Source organism: Haliotis cracherodii, unplaced genomic scaffold (assembly GCF_022045235.1).
Source record: "Haliotis cracherodii isolate W230 unplaced genomic scaffold, xgHalCrac1.p SCAF_3, whole genome shotgun sequence".
Taxonomy (NCBI): domain Eukaryota; kingdom Metazoa; phylum Mollusca; class Gastropoda; order Lepetellida; family Haliotidae; genus Haliotis; species Haliotis cracherodii.
In genome coordinates this window covers 39,253,768-39,280,975 of record NW_027266286.1, presented here as the reverse complement: position 1 = coordinate 39,280,975, position 27,208 = coordinate 39,253,768, and the positions used below count along the sequence as shown (strand labels likewise).

Here is a 27,208-nt window from a genome sequence, read left to right as displayed (position 1 = left end):
ATTGTCTTCATATTTAGAACTATGGTGTATATACAGACACCGCAGACACCAGTCGGTTTTGGTGACCTTGACCCCATTTTCAAGGTCACAGCAGGCAAATCTGCTTTTGGAGTTGGAAAACGGTGTTGCCGCAATATCTCAAGAACTAATCGCTGGATTGTCGTCATATTTGGTACTATGGTGTATATACAGGCGGGGGACATTTCGTCACTTTGTGACAAATACTTGTAATAGTTTCTTTTACCCTATTGCAAGGCCATGTCGAATGCAACATAAGAAATGGAATGTTGGATTTTTAGTTCACCTGACTGAAAGTCAAGTGAGTTTATGAGTGAGTTGGGTTGAACGTCACTTTTAGCAGTATTCCAGTTATATCACAGCGTAAGTGAGGTTATCGTGGCCTGTTGTCTGTGCTGAGTCATCTGTCGTAAACGTCATATCTCCTAACCACTTGACCAACGAACCTGAAACTTCACATTCTTGTTCCCATAAATGATACATAGGACACCCCAATTTGATTAAAAAGTTTGAACACACCAACATATTTATAGCCATTACTTAAGGTTGTTTTGTTTTTTCCCAAATAAAATAAATCTGTCATAAACATCGCCTCCTCAGAAGCCACTTGACCTACGAAGCTGAAACTTCACATGCTTTACAATTATGACAGATGAATTTGTTCAAAGAGATTTGAATCCGATTTTCAATATGCCTGCCATGGCATAAAATATATTATGGCCATTACTCATTCTTGTTTAATGTAATTAATTTTGTACATGTGCAATTAGTAGTGGAGCTCAACATATATGTTCCGTTTGTTTTGATATTTTGAAGTTTGTCTTTGATTTGACCGTTGCACTTCAACCATACATAAAGGTGACAGCTCTTTATTCCTTAATATGGCCGTTACTCAGTTATTTACTTTCAAAATGTCTTGGAACATGATGTGTGTAAAGTTTGTAGTCAGGCTAAGCAATTTGAACCATGCTCTTCAATTCTCTCAAAATGCATGTCCTCGCAAAAATACTGTCATCAGAAAGCACCAGTGAAGCTCAAACTTCACATGCTTGTTTCCACCAATGATGACTCTTGAGTTCATTCAAGAGGTTCCTATATGATTTTCAATAAGACCACCACAACAGCCATTTGGAAATAGCTATTTGTCGGCATTTCTCCATCATTTTTGTTCAAGATGTAATGCAATTTGGTACATGTGTAAATCAGAAAACGAAAAATAATGACATGGACATTTTACTTGCTAGCTCTCACCAATGATGACACCTGTATCTGAATCTGATTTTCAATTTGGCAGATATATTGAAAAACCAATTTATGGCCACTGCTCAAACATGCTTAAATTCTCTCTAAAATCAGTTTTGGCTCTGTCATCATCTTTGACATTGCCAGGCCGAGAAAGCTGAACTTTGGCATGTATTGTTCTCCTTATTATGCCATCATATTTTGCTAAAATCATTTGGATTTTACTAGGATTTTGTGTGAAATGATTGGAAAAAGTGTATGGCATTTGAGAAAAGTACTGTAAGTGGAAGAGGTGTATGAGGTTCAGAGTTGAAACTGTGTGTAAAGTAGATGTAACTGATGTGTATTGCAAGAGTCTGCTACAATAGTATATGTGCATTCTTGCAGATATATAAACATAGTGGATAGTTACTTGTTTCATACATGTGGCCTCAGTATTTAGGCAGAAAATACAGTGCATTGGCTCTATTTTTCATGATATTTAAAATTTTGGCCATGGTTCCAAAATTCTCTCAAAATTCATTTCCTCACACTGTCTGCATCATCTCCTCAAAAACCACCAAACCAGTAATGCTGAAATTTCATATTTGTTCCCACCAATGATTACCCCCCCAATTTTTTCCAGAGGATCAATTTTTTGGGTAAGATAGTTGCTGGAGCAGCCATATTGAAATGCCTTTTATGGTCATTTCTCAGCCAATTTTTAATGAAATTTGGTATTTTTGTAGTTTCAGCACACTTTCTATTTTTTTGCAATATGTTAAATTTATATGCATTTCAATTCTCATCATCTTTGGTTCAAATTGTTAGATTTTAGAGTGTGTTTTTTTTCCCCAGTATGTATGCCAATATTTGAATATCAATGCTGAAAACTATTGAAGTGTCTGTCTTTGTTGACATTATAAACTGTTAACTACATATCCCTGTGAGATACGGTGCTGTGGCACTATTTACTGTTTTACTTGTCAAGTTGAGGTTGTGCAGTTAATACATTGTGTAGCAATATACACCATTATCACCTCACCAAACATTCTACACAGATCAGTGATTGTATATTCTGCATAAGTTTGAATGTGTATCAGTATGGAGTGGTTTGTAAGATGGGATGTTGGGTAGTTCATATTATCAGCCAGGATATACTTGGGAAGGTACTGGTACAACAATTTAATCACTTCTCAGATCATTGTCTCCAGCTCCTTCCACGTAGGCAGGGGATCTCGGAATATCATATATCTACATCTGTCTGCAGGATGAAGGACTGCATTGAGCCAGTCAGAGATGCCAAACGTAACATTAAGCAAATGTTTTAAGACATCATAGTATTTTCAGATACATCACTACCGGTATATTTCTTCTACACATACCAAAATTCAAACTTATAATGTTCTGAATCATATTCAATGTAGTATTTATATCTTGTAAATAATGTGCAGTAAAGTCCAAGTTTCAGTAACAAGAGTCAAGTGTGACACCTATGTTATGGTGTTTCTACACAGAAAGGAAAGTTGACCCACAGGTAGAAGATGGGATGCACAATATTATTGTTTGCACCAGATCAGATGTCTGGTCTTTGTAATATGACACCAATCAAAACAGAATGCACTGGATGCCATGCATCAGACAGCATGTAGCAAAGTGACAATCCCACATAGGAGAATTAAATGTGTTGATGGACACAAGCAGGAGGCTGAATATGGTCCATGAACTTTTATACATGTTCAGCTGTGTTTAGTCCCATGTTTACAGAAGCCAGTGGTGCAAGGATGGTGTATCTAATGTGGCTAGTCCCTGTGTGCAGCAGCAGGGGCTACATGAGATGCCCTCGACACCCAGCAACAAGGGTGTATCTTCATCATGACTTGTTATATTCATGATAAGCTATCACATTTAATTAAGGTATACTACTTATTGTTAAGAATCAAATGCTGTACAAGAGAATACTTACACCTAAAGTATTCACATTTATATATCACATATTGTGAAATTATTTATGATGGAGTAAATTACTGCATGAATAAATATCCAAGAAACTATATAGTGTTGCTTTATGGCCTTCCTGTTTCTTCAGTGCCCTATCAACCATGTTTCCTTTGTCTTCATATTTCTAGAGAGACAGTAAGAAAACAAAAACAGCTGTTTGACACATTTATTCAGAAACTATTTGCAAAATATGTGCTTCAGATCTAGAGTCAAAATTATGAATTTTGGAAACATAATAAACAATTCAAATATGTAAAGAATAAAATTTCACATGTTTTACAAAACAAACATTTAAATAATGATAACAAACAAACCATCAACATGTTTGTAATAAGCTGAAAATAAGCACAACAGAATGGTGATAAATGAAGTAGGTTACTGGCTGGTGAAATGTCAGGAACCATGGTCTGTCATGAGAAATAGTGCGCAGTCTACTGACATAATAATGATGGTTTACAACTAGAACATGCAGGTAAGAACAAACAGAATATGTGCATCCCTTTTCAACAGCTTTACAATGTTGGGATGAATACACAATGGCCAAAATACATCTACAAATTATGTATCAAAATGGCTTTTCCACAGCATAGACTTTATTTGTATTTAGTAATGACTGAGTAGTTTCAAGTTATCAGAAAATATACACAAATTATTTACTGTCAAAAGATTTATTTTCCAAAGCAGTTGCCATATTTAACTTTGTGTTTGACATGGAAACTTGTGTAGAGGGAGGGCCTGCTCCTCCATGTGCTGTGGGAGTTCTAACAACACAATACCATGCCGTCGTGTGCATTAGGGCAATCAAAATATTGCTACATAACATCTTACTGAGATCCTACATATTATGTCTCGCCTATGTATATTGCTACAGTATATCCATATGCTGTACTGCAGGCTATTATATGACTGACTTCAATAGTACCTTATGTAACTATATCACAGCAGACCAAAGTCAGTACTTGTTTCACAGATTCTCATCCCAAAATACCGAAGGAAGGAAAAATATGAATAAAACTTTAAAACTAAAAATGTTATTTTATTAATTGTGCATTTTTTTTACCACATTTTCTATTGTTCTTAAGGTGTTTACTGCTTCAGGTGATGTTGATTGAGCAGGAGAGAACATATAGTCCAAATGGCAAAGTAACTGAAAATTTTGAGAGGAGATTGTTACTTGTTAGACATTATTTCCTGCTAGAGATTGGTTTTTATTGTTGAAAATGGATTAAAGAGTGACGTGGATCTGTAAAGTAATGAAATTTGTCCTTATGTTGTTTTAATATACCACAAACACTGAAGTACATGCACTTCCACATTCTCCCCGTCTTGTGTGTGTGCCAGGGCTTCAAATCTGACATACATAGTGCTGGGGTTCCTCTTCGTGTGTGGATCACACTACAAGTACACTGATTATGGGGATAGTTTCTTCATTCTAGTGTTTTAGTATGAAGTAATATTATAAATAGCAAAATATTTCAGCATAAGACAATATTTCAAGTGGAAGACATCTCCAAAATCAAAGAGTGATTCAATGTCTCTGATTTGTACATTCTTAATAATGAAAGTGTCATAGAAATAGCAGTTTGTGATTTGTGCTCAGAGAGATATGTGAGATGCTATAAAGTGGTGTGGGTTTGACTATTGACATGTGTCCTATCTTGCAATACCAGATATATCTTATCTCTGAGGATGCTATTTTTGTATGAACACAAAAATATGTACCAAAGATGTCCAAGTGAGATTTATCACAGTGACCGTGATTTATGACAGTTTGTGCCAAAGACCATGAAGAATTCATGACAGATTTAATTAAACTTTTGGGGGGGATGAAAAATATATCTTGTTGGAAACTGTGTGATGGACAAACTACTCTTTAGGTCGTACGACTAATACACAGTATGCTGGAATTAATTAAATATTGACAGACTAAGGCTAATAACCCAACTAAAACTTAAACCTGACTTATTTATTTAACGCCACTCTCAGCAATATTGCAGCTATATGACGGTGGTCTGTAATTTATCGAGGCTGGACCAGACAATCCAGTGATTGACATCATGAGCATTGATCAACGCAGTTGGGATACAATGACATTAATCAGCTAAGTCAGCGAGCCTGACCACACGATCCTGTTAGTCGCCTCTTACGACAAGCATAGTAGCTTTTTACGGCAAGCATGGGTTGTTGAAGACCTACCCCGGATCTTCGCATGAAAATGACGGTTGGCAGCCTTGACAAGGCCTTTCCATGTATCCAACTTATAAACCTACTGCCGCTTTTGCCTATTGTACTGTAGGTATCTTCCTTTCTCGTAATAACCTCTTTAGTGGTTTTACTTTTTCCTAATAAGACCTGGTATGAGGTTTTACTTTTTGATAGTAAGACCTGATGATATAGTGGCAGATGGAATTTGGACATAGTGTTTCAAACGTCCAATGTTCTAAAATCGAACACAAGAAATGAAACTTTTTCATTATGGATGAAGGGTATCGAACCTACAACCTCACATATCGTGTTAAGTTTTGTACTCCAATGTTTTCCCACTGAGCTACTGGGGCAGGTGATGAATGTTCAATTTTAGATGTCATAACTAAGTTTTGTACATGCTGCACATGTTTCTTCTCTTGCACGCTTTGATCGCATTCCTTTTACACTGAGACACTCTGTATTGTTTCACCATAACATATCTCAGTTCTCTCTGTTATTTCTTGCATTTAGACGGTAAATAAGTGAGATAAAGCACTCCTCGGTTATCCTTCACATACAAACACATCAGTAGTTTCACCATTAATAATTTGTCTGACCATTTCAAATTCTTTCACTCCTGTAACATAATGCCTGATAACGAGACATGTACTCACTATTTTTCTTCATATGTAATTTGGATTAGTGTAACGCTAGAGCATGTTTATAAATGTCGGTGAGGGATGGAACAAGTTGTTTTCACATTTGTCTACATCACCTTTCTCTATTCCATCATATTCAGAGTGTTCAGTTCAATCTTGTTCTGTTACATTACTTATTACACATTGCCTTATTTAGCAGTCCAAGACCAGAGAGTGATTCAGCTGATACACAGTCTGAACAGGACAGTTCTTTGGTAACCTCTAATACACTACAACATATACACAAGTGAAAGTCACACAATGCACACCTTATACAGGTGCACAACTTATACAGGTCACTGGAGGAAGCTGCCAAGTAGACAAATGTCAGAACAACAATCTCAACACCAATAGTGCTGCCCAAGGCCAGGTTGCAGTGAAGGTCACAGTACACCAATTTCTTACACACCTGTGGGTGAGAAACCCATTTGAGATAACTGGTATCAAACATCTGTGTGAGTTCGAATTCCAAGTCCGTGATTGGCTACTCCGTGGTGATGACCTGAGGTCAGATGATGACAGACAACTTTCCTGAGTGTAAGTCATTTATAAGTTGCTCGTGCTTCAGACGAATGTTCACCTACGTCTGTATATTGAACAACAGGGACATGTAATTAATAATAAAAATAAACAAACTCGTCCTCGTCTGTGAGTTTGTTTGTTATCATTATCAGTTACATTATCTGTTGTTATGTCAACATTATCATTTTTCAGAGTGTAAACCCCTGGCTGCCACAGCGACACATATGTCCCTCCTCTTCAACTTTGAAATCGAATATAATTCAAAATACATCACACAAACTAATACACTTCACAGTTTTGAATTCCACCTTCTGTTTATCATTTACCGTCATTTTAGGCAAAGCAAAATTACTGAAAGTGACTTCTGAAAATTTGGTACATTGTAAATCTCGCCAAATCACAATTCACAGCGTTATTTACTGTGTGTTTAGAAATCAAAATCTCGGATATTTAATTAAAGCAGAAAAATAGCATATTAGTGATCACGGATATCAAATCACTAATGATAATTCTGAAATGTCTCTGATAAGCCTAGAATTGTTAAGAATAGTTTGGAAAATACACATAAATGAACGCCAAAATGTACGTTCCACCATATTGGATTGTGTTTACAAAATGCCGGTTATGAGACGCCTAATCGATCAGGTATATTTCAAACTCAGCTGCTATACATGCATTCCTGAATTCCTCATACATTTTAGAAACAAATGACAAATGGTCTTTGTCACCAATGGAAATTATCTAGATGAAATCATGCGAAATAAATTAGGTATGGAAACGAAAACTGTGCTCGGAAAACTGTACTTGCTGAAATGTACACAAAGCAAAATTCTGATTTTATACTGTGTAGCATTATTACTATGATACTTTCGTCTAGTTGTTGCATACATTGGATCAATCACGCATTTGAGAATATTCATGGGAAGAGTATCGTTGCCCTTATTATGGAATTACACATATATACATTACAATGATGTGGTAAATTCAACAGAAGCCGTAAAAGTGTCCATCCAGTGTGACGCTAAATCAAGCACAACGACGACGGTAGTTATCTGCATTTCTGACTAATTCTCTTTGTTACATTGGAAAACATGGTAAACAAATAACTACGCAGATTGTCAGAATGTTTCTGATTACTTACGTGACACATTTATGTATATACGATCCCTCAATCAAAGAAAATCCTCTGGAAATCCCATGTACTGTTGTCAGTGAAACACGCCATTTTGTAAAAGTCGGTCACCGGCAGTGATGTCATACGGAAGTAATTATTGTTGTACATACTTAGTCATTTCTTTGAGGTGTAAACTTTTAAATCAGCACCCAGCGTGTGCTTTGTTTTTGTCTAGTTTGCACTTTCATCATCGCCTTGATAATCCACAGATATGGCGGAAACCTTTTTGTGTAGGGTCATATTATTTATGAGTTGTAAGTAGTACATAGAATGACGTCACTTATGACAGTGGTGTTATGTATTAATGTGCTACAGCAATCATGAGAATAAACAAAATGCATCACTTTGATGCTAAAAAGGTGTGACTTTAGGGTGTGTAAGAAACAGATTACTGCACTCGTGCCTGTCAGATACCATTGATAACACGTTGTAAGATCAATGGTATCTGACAGACACACGTGTAGCAATCTCTATATCACATACATGCAATCACCCCATCTCAGTTAATGAAATGGCTAATTAAACAAATACCATGATCCTCTATGCATGACACTGGGGTGTATAAACGAACTGCTATTATCCATAAGCAAAATATTGTGATACTCAAGCTTTACATTCCCTCTACCATGACTCAAGTGCATCAGTATGGCACCCAGTAAGCATGTCATAATGGCATAAATAGTGCTACCAGTTACATGGGCAATATAACACATAACACACTTTTTGAGATAACCGTTACAATTCCAAGACAATATGCTCAACATTGGAGTAAGCTGTAATTTATGCTGATACACAATACATAATGGTGTTATGATCACCAAGAATTCAATGTCCAGTAGTTTCAGATGTACTGGCCTTAAAACCAAGTGAGGGACAATGTTGATCTGCCCAAGACGAGAGAAAGGGAAGCCCTGGGCCAGCAAACACATTTCTCTTTGAACACTGTTAATGGTTAGCCTGTGTCTTCCAAGTGAAGAGCTGTCAGGTCCGTCAGGAACACAAGAGATGTACAAGATACACACACACTATGGTCAAGTCGCCTCCGGTCGTCGGGTCTGTACTATTCTAGGTCTGTTGGGGTCATTATAACCCTCTGGGTCCTCACAGATGTGGACAACAATGCCAGGTTGAGATTCTGATGGTGGGTGGAGTTCATGGGATTCACCTGTGGGAGGAGGACACATACTGTACATTCATGTAAGGTGTTCACATAAAATATGTGTAAGTAAATCATGGTATCATGGAAGCAATATTCCAGCCATATCATGGCGAGAGACACACATGGACTTCACACATTCTACCAATATGAAGACTCAAACCTGGGTTCCTTGAGTGATGAAATACCCCATCACCCCTGCACACACATGGTTTCAAAAAGGACAGTGCACATGCTACTCATTGAAAGTAGGTCAACATCACCTACTTCTGATATAAAGATGACTGTCGTCACTTGTCTTACATGAGTATTTGAACAATACACTACATGCCCACGACTTTTTAAAACAAAAAGACAAAATAAAATGGCAAACATACTTTCAGAATTACCCTCACTGTGCCTTTGACATTTATTATAGAGATCACACAAACTTTTTCATACAGCTTCTCTGTCCCAAGGTTGTCACATACAAAATTCCATTGACATATTTTGTAAATGCTTCTCAAGTCATCATTAAAACTAACTTTTCTTCAGGCTATGACCTTGAGGAAGACCTTGACCTTTGACACAACTGATTCAAAAACAAAGTGCTGCAGTGACGATGGTTAAATTTAGATAAAATCTTTCACATGATAGACATGCTTAATTATTAGATTCTCATTTACAATTCAGCTTTCGACCTGCTTAGTACCAGATCACATTGATGTACCTGTGCTGTTGTATTTATTCTTTTGAAATGACCCAAGATGAAAGATAGAAGTGATGATCTGCTACAGTACATCAGTTTAATGTAGGAGTACCAGGAAGACTGACCCGGAGCTAGCTGTGCAATGGCTGCCAGGAGATCATAGTTGATGACAGGGTGAGACTCCTGTACTTGTTCCCACCCCACTGGGGGGGATGCAGGGGGCGAGATGAGGAACTGCTTCTCCATGGGTGGGGGCTTCAGGTGTGGGGAATCATCACAAGTCGTCTGTTTGGCCTACAACAAATGCATCAAGCAACAATATGAGCAACTGTTCCAACTAGAATTTAGAAAACCATTCCTAGCAACTTTTCACCAGTCATGATTCCAAAGCACAATTGCTGAACTTAAAACATTTCACAAACATCTTTTTTAATCGTCTAATTTTAAATGATCACTTGCAACTTTTAAAAAAAAAAGAGTATTGTGTGCTTTGATGTCCAAATCCTTTTGTACGCATGTGCAAAAAACTGTCAAATCAGTTGTTATATTACAATACATATAAGCCGCTGTCAAGAAATCATTGTCTCCAGTGTGGTACAACTAAGACAGTATGACTAAAACAGCATAAAGATAAGACAATAAACATCAGTACATGTGTGCTTATGTTATAATGTTCCTTTGCATATATGCCAAGTTATATTGTAATCATACTTATTTCAACAATATTTTTGCTGGTCAGAACTTTCTAATGTAGAAAGCATTCAATAGTCAGGTACATAATATACACTCCTTGACTTTGTTTCCAAGTGTATTTATAATGTTTAAATATTTCTAACAAAATATATTTCAAAAGAAATGAAAAGAAGTAACTTGTCTGTTTGTTTTTTTTACAGTCGACAGTTTTCACTCAAAACTCATATTGAAATGGCAAACTAGTATTTTCAGTTGTAAACTTAGCAAATAAATGAGTAGACATAGTTTCAAGCATGTATTATTATTTTTTAGGCATTTCAAACATGTATGACTGTAGTTGATCTGACCCTCAGAATTTATAATATTTGTAATGGAGAGACTGATGTTCACAGTATTTCAACAAATATATCAGAGTTATACCATCCATCATTTTCTAGGCACACTAATTGTGTATATATGTGTCTCTAATTTGGCCATTCAATTTTCAAGGTATACAGTGAATATATACAGAATTAACAAATGGTTATTTAGTATTGTCTTTTTTGTTGCAAATTTACCTGAGCAAAGTAACACTTGATGATGGTGCCAAGAAATTCAGCTTGATGCAGGTGTATTCGTGCTTTTGCTGCCAGCTCGGGACTGATAAAGTTAATGCGAACTCTGCGGAAGCTCTTGAGGTATTGAAAAGTCACACTTGGATCAAATTCACAAAACAGGTTCTCAAACTGTTCCTGAAATATGAAGTAAAGAAGATTTCATATAATAATATCACAGAATAAATCATTAGATATATGTACCTACATCTTCCAGAGGCAAGTGAGTTAACTGACTATAAAAGTCAAGTTTCCACCCTTGCCGAACAAGGCTGGTATCATGGAGTTACATTTTGGTGGACTAAAGAGTCTATGCATAGTCCAATCAAAATCGTTCGTCCGGTTTGTAAACTGTCACGCAGATTTCGGTCGATTGCAGAATTTGCAAAGCATGTGCACTGCCAACTTGTTGTCAACATATAGTTTCTTAATCTTTTCATGTTTTTAATCAAGGTGTTCACATGATTTGATGCACATCGCGATGTAAGACTCGTTTCATCACAATATAGATCTTAAGTATCGATCAGATCGTCTTAACTGGGACAGAAGGGACATAACTCGTAATAGCCACTGGTGACTATGATCAAGCCCAGAAATTCCAGCCTAGGTCGGCAATGGTGGAAAATCGAGTGTTAAAGTCAGTTAACTCTCTTGCCTCTGGAAGATGATGTACCAACAGAAAAACGAAATCTTGTAATCACCATCAGTCTCTGAACTCTGTTCGCCAATGATGATCATCTCACAGGCTGTGGTCAAACCAAAATGCTACAGGGGGATTGTTGATTTCTGTAATAACCATGATAACATCTCAATATGCAACTGACTGAGTGCTTTGAACAGTATTCCAACGATATCACGGAGTGACAGCTTAATGTGGGAGGAAAGCTTCAAGTGATGCAGGTCTTAGACATTGACAACTTTGATGAAACACATGAGCATGGGTATGGTGCACAGAATGTGGGCAAACAAATAAATTTGGTTTGTTACAGGTAGAGAGGGTGTCAGATGTTGCGCATGCGCTGGTCATGACGATGAAATTGACTACACCCATATGGACACATGTGTTGCTCATAAGACTATTAAGAGGTCAATGTGACAAGTCGATACCAGAATTCTCTAAAAGTCATTTGCTAGAAGAATTACAAACAAATAAACATATCAATGATAGGAAAGCTTGGCCAAATCATTCATTCTCAAGTTCCAGAATTGGCCTATAATGTCATAAATTACATGAAGAAAGAATGTACAAATAAATCTCAAGCATAGTCAAAAGCTAGCATTGCCACTGGTCTGTCTGTGTCTACACTAAGGCACATCAGAGCAGAAAGTATCGCTAGTGACAAAGGCAAGAGTAGTTTCATTTGCCCAAGTAAGTCGCAAAAATCATCCAGTGACCAAATCCGAACTTGCAAAAGAATTCTGTAATACATGTAACTCTTAATAATTTCATTTCCAATTAATCAAACTATTTTGGTAAATGGTTTGGGAACTTTGGGTACAGGAAAACACATCTCGAACATATTCTTTAATGTGCACTTAACCAGTGCTTTTGAAGTCTGATGCTTAATCAGGATGGATTCTTAAAGATTTTTCCTGAGGTATTATCAAATAATAGGTTATTTCACAGCTATAGCATCAGTGCCACCTGCAAGCCAAATGAACATAATTGGAGCTTACATTTCCACAACGAATGCAAAGGTGGCATATGCCCTCATTAACTTATTATGTTTATTAGCCTTACTAAACATTAACTATCATGTTTTCTGTATCTTTAGGCGATCTTTGTGTGTCTAGTGGGAGATTTACGAAGCATTACTTTTGAAAGCTTTAGTTATAAAATAGGTGGAAATGTTTTTGAGATATAAACAGCTTCAGACATGCTGGGGATAGCCAATGTGTGTGTCATACCTTCATCTACATAAGGTAACAGAATTAAAGGAACAATATACGCTCATGTAAGTGTTAATCACGATGTTATAGCCAGCAACACAAGCATGAACACAGGGTGTGGCTGTTAAATTCTAGTGAATGAAGTGCCAAAGTAAATAACTTATGACCACGAACAAGGAAAATAGTCCTATTCCGTTAATACCTTCTCTAGCGGATCATCAAATACTCTTTCTTCAACATTTGTTGCTATGAGAGCGTCCGGTAAATCGCTGACATCGTCCGCCATTTTGATTTCCTCATGCGTCGCGACTAATCGCGGCATTCAGACAAATGTGCGATGAATTGAAATGTATCTTCAAAGGATAAACAAGCCTATGATTTACGTTAGTGTTTCTGTTAAAGCAGTTCGGGGTTCTCGAAAAATATATCTACGCTCTGACAGTAGTGCTACCATTGAGACTGTGATCTATTTTTATCAGCGAGGGGGTTCCCGTGACGTCACTAACAGCGCCACCTACAGAAGGTGGTCACATAATTATGGCAGCTTGAATTATCAGATCTTGTGCAGAACATGCCAACTTTCAAAAGCATACAGCTTAAGTCTCAAGATATTCAATATAATATCATGCTCACAAGTCAAGATTATTTAATCTTAAGTAAGATCCAAACTTAAGGCTGACAACAATTTAAATTTGTAGGAAAACAATCTTCAGGAGTGATGCATTATTCATGACTCCATATGACTCCTTAAGCTTGAATACACAAGTTGAATGAGGTTAACATATTTTCCTTTCTGCACTAAATCTTACTGAACTAAAGAAATGTAGAAATAGCTCTTAGGTGGAAAAACAAAATCCGATGAGTTCCCCACGGTGTTCCACCCCGAACCCACAGTTTCTGGCTGTATATATAGCCCGGCCTGATTGGAAGCTCTGCCAATCTAAGTTTTAATTAAAACTCAACGTGCACGTTGGATTATTCTTTCATGCGCCTCTTTTTTCTTCCAAAATGTATTTGGCGCAGAAAATAAATATCGTAAAGGATGCGTCTTTAGAGCTAGGTTTAAGGGCACAACACACGTCTTAGAGGGGTTAATTGTGCGGAAAACTGAAACACACTGAAGCCACGAACCCCCGACTGGGTTTCACCCTCAACCTGGCAGCCCCTGGCTCTCAAGCCCCGAACTAAAATGGGATTTGAAGCTCTGTCATGGACACCGCGCCATACGATATATTTAGGGCCAATGGCTCGGCTAAGCTGGTTCAGTAAATAATCGTGGGATCATAGGTTTTCGGACATCATAAGTTTTCGGAAGGCCATGGTTATCGCGATTACTCGCGCTGTAGCAAAGGATCTGGCGTCACAGAGACATTGTAAATACCGGTACTCAGATAATGACCTGTTTTTAGGATAAAGTTATATTTTATAGATTAGTGATATACTTTACAGTTGTTATTGTGATTAACGAGAAAATTACAAATGTTTATATTCCTAAGCGTCCGAAAACCATAGCACGGGAATAATTAAACTTCAACGTGCACGTTTGATTATGCCATCTTTGCGGAAGATATGCCCTTCGTAGGTGACTTCCGTTTTGTCGAAAATTTGGTTGGTTTTAGAGTAAGCCCTGCTTCTTTGTTCTTTTGGAATTCTGCCCAGAGGTGACTCAAATATTCCAAAAACGTTTCAGAAAATATTATGTCATTTACATATATTAGAATGTAACACCAATTCATTACTTTATTGCCACTTAAATTGTTTGCCAAAATGCCATTGGAGCATGTTTAGGCCAAAAGAGAGGCGATTCCATACAAAAACCATGTGTTTTGCATCTGATGCCAAAAGTCACTAGCAAAATCAAGCACACTAAAAATATTTGCAGAGGTGGTAGAGGGATAAATACGGCAAAGCGGTCACGTGAGGAGGAGGAGGAGGGCAAGGGGGAGGATGCCATAGAGGTGGACGCGCCCACCCCATTAGAGGGGAAGGGGAAGGAGAAGACAAAGACGATGAAGAAGAACACCACTGTCCAGAAGGAGGAGCTTATTTATGTGATGGCACATAATGCACGATCCTATGATTTGCACTTGATCCTGAAGGGCCTGTACCCCCATCTGGTGAAACTCCCCACCAAGATTCGGAATGGAGAACAGATTTTACAGGTGACCCTGGGACGATTGTGTTTCGAAGACAGTTTGAATTTCATACCCTACCCACTGAAAGCATTTCCAAAGAGCTTTGGACTAAATGAACTGAAGAAAGGGTATTTTCCACACTTTTTAAATACCGAAGCCAACCAGACCTACAGAGGTCCCTATCCACCAGCCGTCATGTACGATCCTGATGGCATGTCTCCCACGGAACGTCCTGCCTTCCTCCAGTGGCATGCCCAGAAAGTTCAAGAAGGAGCCTTGTTTGACTTGCAAGAAGAACTCTTAGCCTATTGTCAGAGTGATGTCGACATTTTGAGACGTGGATGCGCTGACTTCCGACAGAACGCCATCAGGACAGTTCTCATGGATCCCTTTGTAGAGGTGATGACAGCCGCTGCATTCACCATGAAATCCTTCCGAAAACACGATCTGAAACCCATTCTTCCACCTCAAGGCTACCAACCCAAGAGAAACTATTCCCAGGCCTGTATGCACTGGTTAAGTTATCTCATGGAGACGGACCCCGATCTGCACGTTGTTGTGGACACGTTGTTTGAGCTGAAAGGACTTATCCAATGTCGTGTCCTACCGCCGAAACGACTCTACCATACCCGGTCAGACTCACCCTGCGAGCACACGGATGAAGAGAGGTCTTGGGTGGGCACGTACGCCACCGTAGAACTCCATGAAGCCTTGAAGAAGTATGGTTGCAAGGTGCTTCAGATCTTCGACGTTTGGCATTTCGACACCTTTGCACAGCATGAACCCGACACCCAGCAAGAAGGACTCTTTGACACCTATATCGACCGTCATTTCAACGATCTTGTGACCCGACCCACCCCAAAAAGACTACCGCACCGTTAACGACAAGCGAAGCTCCTCTTCGACGAAATCACAAAGCTGCCTCTAGACACGCTCCCCTTTTGGTACAGAGACGACTGATCATTTTTTTATTTCATACCATTGGGGTGTCACAACGGATTGAAAATGAATCGACATGGACACCTACAGAAAAAAACAGATCGAAATCTGACCAATCAGAAGCCCGGGTTTTTGACCAATCAGAGGCCGCCTTTGACCTGGGCGGCCCTCTGATTGATCGAATCGAGGTTGTGCTTTCTCTCTCATGGAAAAAAACATTCCCTATGGAAAAGAAACACAAGGGTCGGTCCAGTTTGGCAAAATTGAGATTCAGACCATACACCGGAACGGACCAATGAGGAAACAGGGTATCAGTGTCTTAAAACTAACAGACGCTCTCCGGTCTTCACTTTTCACTGAACGGTCCAAGCAACAACATCATTATGTTCCGGCTACTACCACCGTATGAAAAAACCGGCTACTACCGCATCACCGTCAAACTGAAGAAGAAGGAGAAGGGGGACAAGTACAAGGACGTTCTCAATAGCGAGCATTTCCGTCGTGCAATGGCGGACATCCTGGAGGTGTGGTTAGTTCTACATTGGGAGATGATGAGAACGAGTGTCTTGTACAAAGCTTCCCAGAAGTTAAAGAGCGCCGTGGACACATTTCTGCCTACAGGGTGTGGTATCTACATCCCCAGCATGGAACTATACGTGGAAAAGTCAACCCCATCACCTGAAGCAGCAGCACTCACAGCATCCATACTCAAAGCAGCAAAAAAAGCAGCAGCACCACACGTCGCAACACTCACCGCAGTGGTAGCAGAGGGAACGTTAAAAGGAACAGACGTACTCATCTCAGCACTCATCGCAGCGTCAGCAGCGGCAGAAGCAGCACCCATACTAACAACAACTCCCTCAGAAGCAGTGAAAGCAGCACAACAACTCGACTTAGCACTATGGACAGCGATACTAGCAACCACTGCAGCAACACCTGCAGCAATAGAAGCAGCAGAAGCAGCACTCGTTGAAACAGTAACCTCACATGCACCATTGCTGCAGCAGTACTCGTCGCAGACAACACCAACAACAACACCCGTAGCAGCAGCAGAAGCAGCCACCACACAGGCAGAAAAAAGATGCAGCTGCAGACGCAGCAACAACACCCTCACTAAAAGTATTCATCTATGCACTACAGATGGCGCAATGCGCGGCAGGTGTGAGGGCATCGAAGGGGACACCCTGAGAAGCAGAAACAACAGAAAAATTCGCCTCAGCACTATCCTGGGCAGCAGCAACAGCCACAGCCGCCACACCTGCAGCAGTAGAAGCAGCAACAGCAGCACTCGTCGCCGTAGAAACAGGAGTAACCTCAACACAGTCACCACCACCACCGTCACCACCATCACCACCGTCACCATCACCGATGGACACCTCAGATGCAGCAGCACCCACACCAAAACCAGTGGCAGCCACCACAGCACCCTCATCTACAGCACCCACACCAAAACCAGAGGCACCAGCAGTGGCAGCCACTACCCCCACAGCAACAGAAGCACCAGGAGCAACACCCTCACTAACAGAACTCTTCGACACACTTAGCGCATCAGCAGAAGCAGGCGCAGCAGCAACAACACCCTCACCAGCAGCAGCAGCACCAGAACTCATCTCAGCCCTATACAGAGCGGCAGCCCTATACAGAGCGGTGTTATCATTAAACAGGGATAAATTGAACTGACTCTTTGTGTCTTGATTGATCTCAACTCCAATAGGATGCCGAACGGAGGGTAGAGGCTGAGTTGAGATGTCGTCTACGTTGTCTGTCATGTCTGTGCACATGCGCCTTGTAAAAGTGAAAAAAATAAAAATAAATAAAAACGAAAGGCAATGCTTGAAAGATCAGTTGCCTGATGTCAGTCACCCAGAAGACATGATAGAGTTTGATCACAAGGCGTCATGGAGTCCACATGGTGTTCAGACTAATCAACACCCACCCTGCTTGCTTTGCCAACACAAACAACAATCCAAAAGAACCCACACCCTCCCCCCAGTCCTCTTGGAGGCACACCCCTACGAGTGACACCACGTCTCTATATATGATTGTATGTATGTATGTATGTATGTATGTATGTATGTGTACACAAGTGGCATTACGTTCGCTTGGAGACACGAGTCAAACACCACGTATGTCTATCGATCTCTCTCTATCCTTATAAATATAAATATGATAAATAATCATATTGATAAACCTGTGTTTGAAGACACGCATGAAACCACGTTTGCATGGAGACACGAAGTACATCACGTTTGCAAACGTCACGCATGTGTATCGATCTTTATATATATACACTTCTAGTAACGTCTGTTTGTAGTCAGGCGTGGCACCACGTTTTGCATTGAGACACGCGTGACACCACGTGTGCATGAAAACAGGAAGTACATCACGTGTGCCTGGAGACACGCGTGACAGTACGCATGTAAACATACACGAGTGTCAACTTCTCGACGTGGATGAACGAGTGACAAATTAACGACATCATCATATGGATAAACGTCATTTTGTAGTCATGCGTGGCACCATGTTTGCATGGAGACACGAAACACATCACGTAGGCATATATACCTTCATCAAGTTCATGTCTGTGCATGTCGATTCACCTTTAGAATTCAGACGTCCGTTCCACAACATGATCGTAGCGTTAAGGTGATCGCCACTCGCCTACTGTAACTTAGACGAACGACTGTCATTGCTCTACAATACGATCGCCTTGTGGAACGAGACCTTGCACTTCAAAGTTTACAATCACATCACCATTAGATTTGTGGAATTTTGTTGCAGGATTCTTGGCGTCAGGATTCTTTGCGATATGACGTCAGGATTCTTGGCGATATGACGTCAACCTAGCAACAAAGTTGCTGGGTCGTCGACTGTGTATTATAAGCTCGTCTCAGTGATCTATGGTCTCCACATGTCATATCGCCACACCAGTCAGTGTCTTGTCAGGAGACAGGTGGCAGGCCACCCGTGCCTTTGCACCACAGCACCTATGTGGGAGAAGAAGTAATCTTCTTCTTCTCTAAAACGGCCCTTTTTCAGGGCCACCCATCTCCCTCGAAAGAATGCTTTTCATCCTTGGCGTTGACGACCCTCTCACCACCCATCCACCAATACAAAAACACACACACACACAAGGAAAACCCTCTTCCTCCTCCTCCTCTCTCCCTCCTCCTCCCGCCTTCCCGCCCTCTCTCCTCTCGCCTCCCCTCTTGGAGGAGATGACCCCTCGGAAACAGACGTGCCGTCATCCGGAAACGGAAATGCCGCCATCTTGGATGCGCGCGCGACCGGAAACAGAAGTGCCGCCATCTTGGATGCGCGCGCATGAACCACATAGCCCTGCGCAGGTCACGTGTCCTGATGACGTCATCAGAGGTCACGTGACCGAACCGAAACCGGAAGTGACGTCATCACAAAAACCGACCAATCAGAAGCCAGGAGCGGTCCTGTACCGCTGCCATCAACTACTCACCTGTCTTGAACATTCTTGCCTTATGGGTGCATTTTGCCTATAAAAAATTTGTGATGATGTAAGTGAGTTTTTCCTAATTCTGATAATCTGAGGAGAAATGCATTGTACATTGTACTTGGACTGTCATTTTGGAGAAAAGCTCCACGACCTTCAGGGGTATTGCCTCACCCACGACGTCGACCATGAAGTATCGCTACTTATGTCCATCATCCACAATCTCAGTAATTGACAAGTACATTCCTCTAGTAGATGTGAGTACAAACATGCCAAGTTGACTGGGTTTTGCTACAAATAATAGTCTTTTGTAATAAATGGTCTTTTATTTATTACTCTAAAAAATGCTTTATTATACTACTATTTTAATTGTTCTGTTTCTAAATCACCTGTCGCTATGTAAGTGCAATAATCTTGGACGCGACGTTAAACCCCGTTTCACCATCACCTCAAAATCACCTACATCTGCACAGTTATTATGTTTTAGGGAACACTGAGAACATTCTTTCAATAGGTTGAATTGGAAATGTGCCGTAAAAAAATCCTAGCTCTCTTTTCAGAAGAAAAAGAATACAAGCCCATGGAGAAAGAATGTAAAAATAAATTTCAAACATTGTCAAAAGCTAGCATTGCCACTGTTCTGTCTGTATCTAGTGCATCAGAGCAGAAGGTTTCGCTCGTGACAAAGAGAGTAGTTTTATAAGCCCAAGCAAGTCGAGATATCGTCCAGCCATCAAATCCCAACTTGGCTATTTCGACCTATTCACAGTTAGTATGTAATGTGGGTGCAATGTGTGAAGCCCATTTCTGGTGTCCCCGCGCTGATATTGCTTGAATATTGCTAAAGGCGGCGTAAAACCATACTCAATCACTCACGCACTCACATGTAGTGCGAAAATAACTGACAGCATCTATGACATGCTGTTGAGCTCGTTGTTAACCGAGACCCGACACGCACATATTCATCGTACTACTTGTCGTGGACCACCCTCTACCCCTTTCTTCACAATGGTACTCACCAGTGGTCGGACCTCAACCATAGCCATATGGGGTAATTATCAGATCACAACACGATTTATCCTGTCTTACCAGTAAATATGCTACAAAATTTCTTCGGGCCGTGTTGATCCTCTGGATCAAAGTTGTCATAAACAAATAATTCGGTAAATATATCCAAGCTGAAGAACACTAGAGGTTCAGTAAGTGGTGGATGTAGTGGTTTACTGTAGTCTTATTTTCAATGGTTTGCATGGTTCTTTGTAACTACTATTATAAATAAATACTCAGGTAAGTATGTCCCATCCCAGAAGGACAACTGTGAGTGGAGTATGGGATTGATTACTCATAGATCCAAGCTGAGAAGAAGATTAATTATAGCTTCCGCATATGAAAGATATAAAAGATGACTGGCAGAACGTCACGCCTAGTGCGCGAAATACGCATATGCCGGAAAGCGCACGTTAAATTCCTAATTTAAGTAAGTAAGTAAAGTCACGCCAGGTCACAATGCATCAAGGATTTATATCTATTTGAAATACATTTGCCACATAATATTTAAATAATAAATCACTATTCAGTTAATTGCAGTAATGTATTTGTTTTTTGTACGAGTTCGCAGTGAAATTTGTCTCCGAGCTGCGAATTTTCCATGGCTACGATCTGGTGTGATTACGAATTCACCTTCTCACTTCTCGAGAGGTTCTCCTCAATTTTTGTATTCGAATGAAAAGAAATTAGAAAAGTCTCATGTCTTAATTGTACTATTTGGTCCAATTTCAGGAAGAAAGATGGCAATTCATGTAAATACATTATAGCGAGAGTACATGAAACTCAATGTGGAATGCTGGAAAAGGGTATTGTTATATGGTACCAAATGTTGGAGACCAGATATCGGTATAATATGATGGTATCGGCTAATGTAACTTAGAAACAAAGGGAGATAATTCGTCTTGTCTTCAGGAGTCGTAGGTACAAAAACACACTTTCTCTCCCTTTCATCATATATGAATTCATTTATTAGATTATGATATAACGCGAATTCCAGTTTGAAGCGTTTAAAAAAACGAATAAACGCATCATTTGAGGGATAAATTGTTTTTATAGAACGCGATAAGTGTGAAATGTTCACGCGAGATGCATTTTCGCGACTGCGCAATGCTTGTTTTCAACTTGGCGCGCATTTCCGGCATTGGTGCACATGGTCACGGAGTGTATGTGAGATAGGATTCGGTTGAACAACTATGGATCAAATACCCGCCGCCATGGATAGGCAGCTGGACGTGGTTCAGTGTCATAGGGGTAAGATCGTCAATTTATCTGGAATTATCAGTCTATTATTATGCGTGTGTTACTGACCATTTGTCACTGCATGTTGACATTCGATCTTAAGCTCGAAAATGTCACAGAAATTGCCGCATGGACAAAGCATGTGAATAATGATAATCTATGCTCGCTACAATGAGCTTTACAGTGAGTTTGGATAGAAAAACGTGCTTTGTAAACTTGGACCGTGAGGCATGTATGTTGTGTTTATCATATGAAAACGTCAGTAGAAGGTAGTTTTGTACTTGCTAGACATTAGGTATCAGCCTAGACAAGGTACGCTGTCAATCGTACTGGACAGTTGTGTGGAGGAATAGGTGACCTCAACTGACCCTGGCCAGAGATGACCACTTCAGAAGACAGCTTCACACAAGCCGTCTTACTGCTTCCTGAATAGGGGAAGGCTCAATCAGATTGTACGAACTATACATTCAGTAAATTCTCATAACAGGTGAAAATTTCAGGCACGTTAACAGACAGGCTGGCCCAAATGGCAATCATTTTACATATTAGATTTTATTTTATAAGTCACTTAACAGTTTTATGCATGTAATAATTAGAGTATAAATGAGCAGCAAATTGAACATGACAGCAACGGGGTGACACATTGTCCTCAACTTCTTGCCAAACTGCCAAATAGTTAGGTATCATAAGGACTGGTAGAAATGTACCATTGTTAACAGTTTTGCTATATGCTATCATTAAAGGACTAATCGATTAAACGTGTTAGTTTCTATATAGCTTATTTGTTTTATATCCAGAAAAATTTATTCTTGGTAGATTGTTCTTGTGCCTGGTGCTACAATATGATGATGGGATTGAACATTAGAGAAGTACTAGAGCTTGGAGTTTGTTGGCTGGGATTTTATCATGGACATTGGTCCAACTGGTTTAATTTGATTGCTCAGTGTGATAAATAGTATGTTTTCAGATATGCAGGTTTTTATAGTTATAGTGTGTTCAAAGCCTGGAAATGTTTTTTTGTCAACCTTTATAATACAGTACCACAAACTCTTCAAACGCATCACAGTACCCTATGGCATTATTTGTAGTATTTTGTTGCCAGTCACATCGCCGAAACAATGCCCTGTGACGTCATGGGTCATTGAGTGTGCATAAGCTGTTCCCAGTGATCTATCATCTCTACACGCAATGTCATTGAATAAGCCCAGCAATTTTGAGAGTTTTGAACATTTATTTCCTAAATATAGCCCTTGTATAGCAACCGCTAGTTTGTGAAAGCACATTTATTTTCAATATATTTTATATTTCATTTTTTTTGGAATTCCAGTGGCTAAAGTTATTATCATAATTATACTGAACAACAAAAGTTCCTGTGGCATTGAAGAAGATTTATTGCAAAGTTATGTTTTTTACCAAATCTGAAACAATTTCAGTTTGTAACAGATAAAAGTCTCCTGTAAGTGTTCAAATGGTTTAATTTGCCATACTGACTTCAGAAAATGCGTGATTTCATAAAAAAACATGAACATGCCAAAATGTCACTTTACAGATCAATAGCGTGTGTGTCTACCTCTGCTTGCAATGCAAGCAACGCATCTTCGTCACATGGAATGGACCAGGCATTGCATAAAAGTCCTGTGGGATATCTGTCCATATCTGCTGGAGCATGTTTTGAAGTTCCTGGAGTGTCTGTGGAACATGTGGTTGATGTCGAAGGCGCCGATCCATCTTATCCCACATGTGCCCCGATTGGTGAGAGATCAGGGGAGCGAGCCGGCCAGGGGATGACATTCACATTGTTTTGTTGAAGAGAATCCTGAACAAGTTGAGCAATATGAGGCTGGGCGTTGTCATGTTGAACAGTAATGCCTGGGCCGTGAAGATGCAAAAACGGTAGAACAACAGGGCCAATGATCTCATGGCGGTAGCACAGGCAATTGAGATTTCCCTCTACCACTATCAAACGGGTCCTCTGTCTTGCTGTAATCACACCCCGTGCCATAACGCTGCCGCCCCTGAACCGATCTTCTTCCATGACACAATGATTGACATAACGTTCACCTCGACGTCGGTACACTCGAATCCGCCCATCGCTGTGGCTGAGGTGAAAACGAGACTTGTCAGTGAATAGAACTTGTCGACACTGCATGGCCGTCCAGCATGGACGCTGTCTGCGGTTTCCTGTCGGTGGTTTCCTGTCCAAATGGGCCATCTGGCGGGTCTTCTGGCGACAATCCCTGCACATCTGAGGCAGCGACGTACGGTTTGTGAAGATATTCGTCGAAGGCCAGGGATGCTTCTTGCAGTCACTGTTGCTGGTTGGAATCAATTTCGTAGGTGTGTTGTTCGAAAACAGTTGTTACGCGTGGCCTGCCACTCCGAGGATGGTCTTTGACTGCATTTGTCTGTTGCCAACGTTGCCATAAACACCAAATGGTGTTTCTGTGGACGTTAAATTGTCTTGCAATATCACGTTGACTCGATCCTGCTTCAAGCATACCAATGCTAAACAATGCATATGGAATCCCGTTAACGCACGTTTTTATACCCATTCTTGGGTAGTGAAATGCATGGGGCTTGCATAAAAGTCAACTTTTGCATGGAATGCATGCTTTTCTGTAGCAGTTGCCTTTTTGTGACTTGATTCCATACATATACTACAATATTGAAAACCAAACTTTACTTGTTTGAAAAAAACACTAAAATATTGGTGTCACAGGAACTTTTGTTGTTGAGTATATTAATTGGAACTAATATTACATATATTATTTTTTTGATTCATTAATTTTCATTATTATGCATCGTGTGCACGGGAATGCTGTTTATTAGGTATATTATAATTTATTGGTGCTGATCATATCCAAATGTCGCCCGTGTCAGGGTAGGTTAACCATGTGTTAACCCGAACTCTATCCTTAGCCCTTGGATCCGCTTTAAGGTCAATCACCCCTTTAGAATCATTAGGGTTAGATACCTGTTTAGTGGCTCTTAGATTACCCAAACTCTATCCTTAGCCCTTGGATTTCCTTTTGGATCTATCAATCCTAGCTTTATGCTCATTGGGGTTAGGTGCCTGTTTAGTGGCTAGTATTATAGATTCTATAGCGGCTCCTAATATTCTTCACACAAAAACGTAGAGAAAGCAGGGTGAAATGGTTTAGTGTCGAATATTTTGGCTTCTGGGATAATGTCCTGGAACATTCACACAAGCCATTTTCACCCGCTACCTTTATTTAGTACTGATTCCTTGTCCTACTCACTCTTGTGTTGTCACTAGCGATGCTAATGCCTCCTTCGTTCCTTACTATTATCCACATTATTCTTGCAGTGCTCCCTACCACACTTTTCTGTCACAAAATCACTCAACAAATTATTAAATACAAAGTCAATTCTGAAATAAAATAAGTATTTCAGACATTGTAAAAACATGACCGATCTACTAAATGAATGATATGACAGGTAGGTTCATACTGTTAAATACTATTTTGACGTCACTACAGCTGGCCGGTGTACCGGCCTGCAGTGACTGGGGAGTTGGTGTTGGAAGAGTTCAGTCGTGTTGATCATTGTTTTCCAGAAAGGAAATTCAATTGGTTTTTGCACATATTATTTTTACATACAAGTCTTCATTATCAACAGAAATACTCGTCAGTCACTTTCATCGATAAATTAAGTGTGCCAAAGGGGCACGCAGGTAAGGAATTCACCGTGCCATTACAGTGTTAGGTGTGCCCTCGGCATGATGGCACTAATAATTTCAAACCCTGTATTGTAATGTTTTATGCTTCCAACGCCAATAACCAGTAGAGGACGTAATGTGTACGCCAGACAGCTCTCCCGTCTCGCGTACAAGTGACCACCTGAGAGGGGTCACTCGTATGTGTGACGGCCTGTCAGTGGACCATGGATTTCTGCATGTTGCACAAAAATGTCTCTACAAGCATTATTTGTGAAAATAATAAAACAAAATTAAGAACATTTATTGATCATTCTACTAGTTATCGAATGACATGAAAAAAATGTCATAAGAAAAATAATAAACGGTCAAATTGGGAGAAAAATGTGCAAAAATCGAGCAAAATGTTATGTTTTTGACAGCGATTTTCTCCTAAGTACATATTTTTTAGAAACTAACACGTATTTTCTAAAAGCTTATTCATTGTAGAGTTACAAAATATATAAATTATTTCACGCACACCAACGCACACCCATTTCCCATCTCGTTGAAACATGTTTACTTTCTTCGAAACTGCACGAACCGTCTTGTGTACAAGTGACTGGTAGTCAAGCTGATAAAGGGAGGTAACCCATGCCTGACTAAAATGTTCAATCGAAACATCCGTCTTGTTACACTAAATGTGTCTGAATCACAATGATGCGTATAATATGCACGATATTTATTTAGCGCGTAGTTTCGTGGTTAGAACAAGGAGGAAATGTATTTTGATCACGTATTAGGAATACAATTTTGCAGTGGGTAATATATATTTAGGTGGAAGTAAAATTGTTGGAAAACAAAGTATTTCTGTGAATAATGAGTAATGCTTGGTATCGAACGACATAAAATATTGAAAAGTAAATTAAAAGAGACAAATTTGGGGATTTTGGACAGCGATTTTCTCCTTTGTGCATATTTTTCAGAAACATAATTTCAGTATTTTCTTTAAGTTTATTTGTCATAGTGTAACAACATATATATACTTTTTCGGGCACACGAACGCACACCTATGTGCCAGCACGTTGAAACATATCTGCTTTCCTCTAACTACTCGCAACTGCTAAACAAGTCGTCCCACAGCCCTGTTATGCGTACGAGAGACGGCTCTCCGAACAAGCAGTGAAAGACGGCCTGAGAGAGAGTCACTTGTAGGCGTGACTGCCTGGTCAACATCCATAAATTACAGATGTCCATAAAAACAAACATACGTAGTTATTGACTGTTGTAATACTTGTTATCGAACAATTTAAAATCAAAACTAACGAATAATTGGCGTCACTTTGCATGGTGTTGAAACATAGTAAAACCATTTTACCATATTGTCATGCACCTCACTGTCACAGTTTAATTAGCATCTCTACATGATTATGTAAAACAATATTTGAAGCGGTCCGAAAGGCATGCATTAGGCACCTCTGTTCAAAATGTAAACATATTAACTTGGTCCTCGTCGCCATATGGCTGAAATAATACCGATGCGACATTAAAAATTAACTTGCTCACTCTTATTTCAGAATAGGTGCGTTAGTTTACTAACAAGAGAAAGGATCGATCACGTGATACCCTGCACACCCGCAGTAGGGGGTGAAAATAAGGCGAGCATGGCCGAGTGAGCTCGGGGGTTATCGGCAATTGTTTGTCAATCTTGCCTCGCGAACGATCGACATATCGGCACTTTTAATGACTGTCAGATCAATATTCAGGACAGAATATACATTAATTTGTGAGATGATGTCTTGGAACATGTATGACACGATAACCTTTCTTTATACACAAAATATACCCGAGCACAGGAGAACAGGAAGTTATATAATGTGGTCCAA

General features: G+C 39.8%; 2 protein-coding genes and 1 pseudogene across 3 annotated transcripts in view; 2 read left to right on the top strand and 1 right to left on the bottom strand.

The window, feature by feature from the left end:
* Window positions 1-8,584: 8,584 nt before the first annotated feature.
* On the bottom strand, window positions 8,585-13,332 carry LOC139473862 (calcipressin-2-like). 2 transcript variants are annotated; one of them, XM_071256643.1, is made up of 4 exons: window positions 13,044-13,332; window positions 10,916-11,089; window positions 9,791-9,959; window positions 8,585-8,986 (listed from the first exon to the last, which is right to left on the bottom strand). In XM_071256643.1, the coding sequence occupies exons 1-4, from the start codon at window positions 13,161-13,163 to the stop codon at window positions 8,853-8,855; spliced, it is 597 nt and encodes a 198-aa protein (XP_071112744.1). In that variant the 5' UTR covers window positions 13,164-13,332; the 3' UTR covers window positions 8,585-8,852. The 2 variants fall into 2 exon arrangements, with proteins under 2 accessions (XP_071112744.1, XP_071112745.1); XM_071256644.1 differs by lacking the exon at window positions 13,044-13,332 and adding an exon at window positions 11,653-11,728.
* A 2,966-nt stretch (window positions 13,333-16,298) lies between these two features.
* On the top strand, window positions 16,299-17,595 carry LOC139475419 (ice-structuring glycoprotein-like; annotated as a pseudogene).
* A 3,974-nt stretch (window positions 17,596-21,569) lies between these two features.
* LOC139474119 (methylosome protein WDR77-like) overlaps window positions 21,570-27,208 on the top strand; it is a 59,124-nt gene continuing 53,485 nt past the window's right edge. Inside the window, exon 1 of the mRNA XM_071256993.1 lies at window positions 21,570-21,679. Coding sequence (XP_071113094.1) covers window positions 21,622-21,679 — 58 coding nt within the window. The 5' untranslated portion in view covers window positions 21,570-21,621. The remainder of the gene's footprint in view (window positions 21,680-27,208) is intronic.

Bases quoted from the DNA above. Each gene is read 5' to 3' on its own strand.
- LOC139473862 (XM_071256643.1), bottom strand. From the start codon at position 13,163: ATGCCGCGATTAGTCGCGACGCATGAGGAAATCAAAATGGCGGACGAT. The intron at 11,090-13,043 runs GTATTAACGGAA...TTCATATTTCAG, and splicing joins TTGATGATCCGCTAGAGAAG to GAACAGTTTGAGAACCTGTT. The intron at 8,987-9,790 runs GTCAGTCTTCCT...CTCCTCCCACAG, and splicing joins CATTGCACAGCTAGCTCCGG to GTGAATCCCATGAACTCCAC.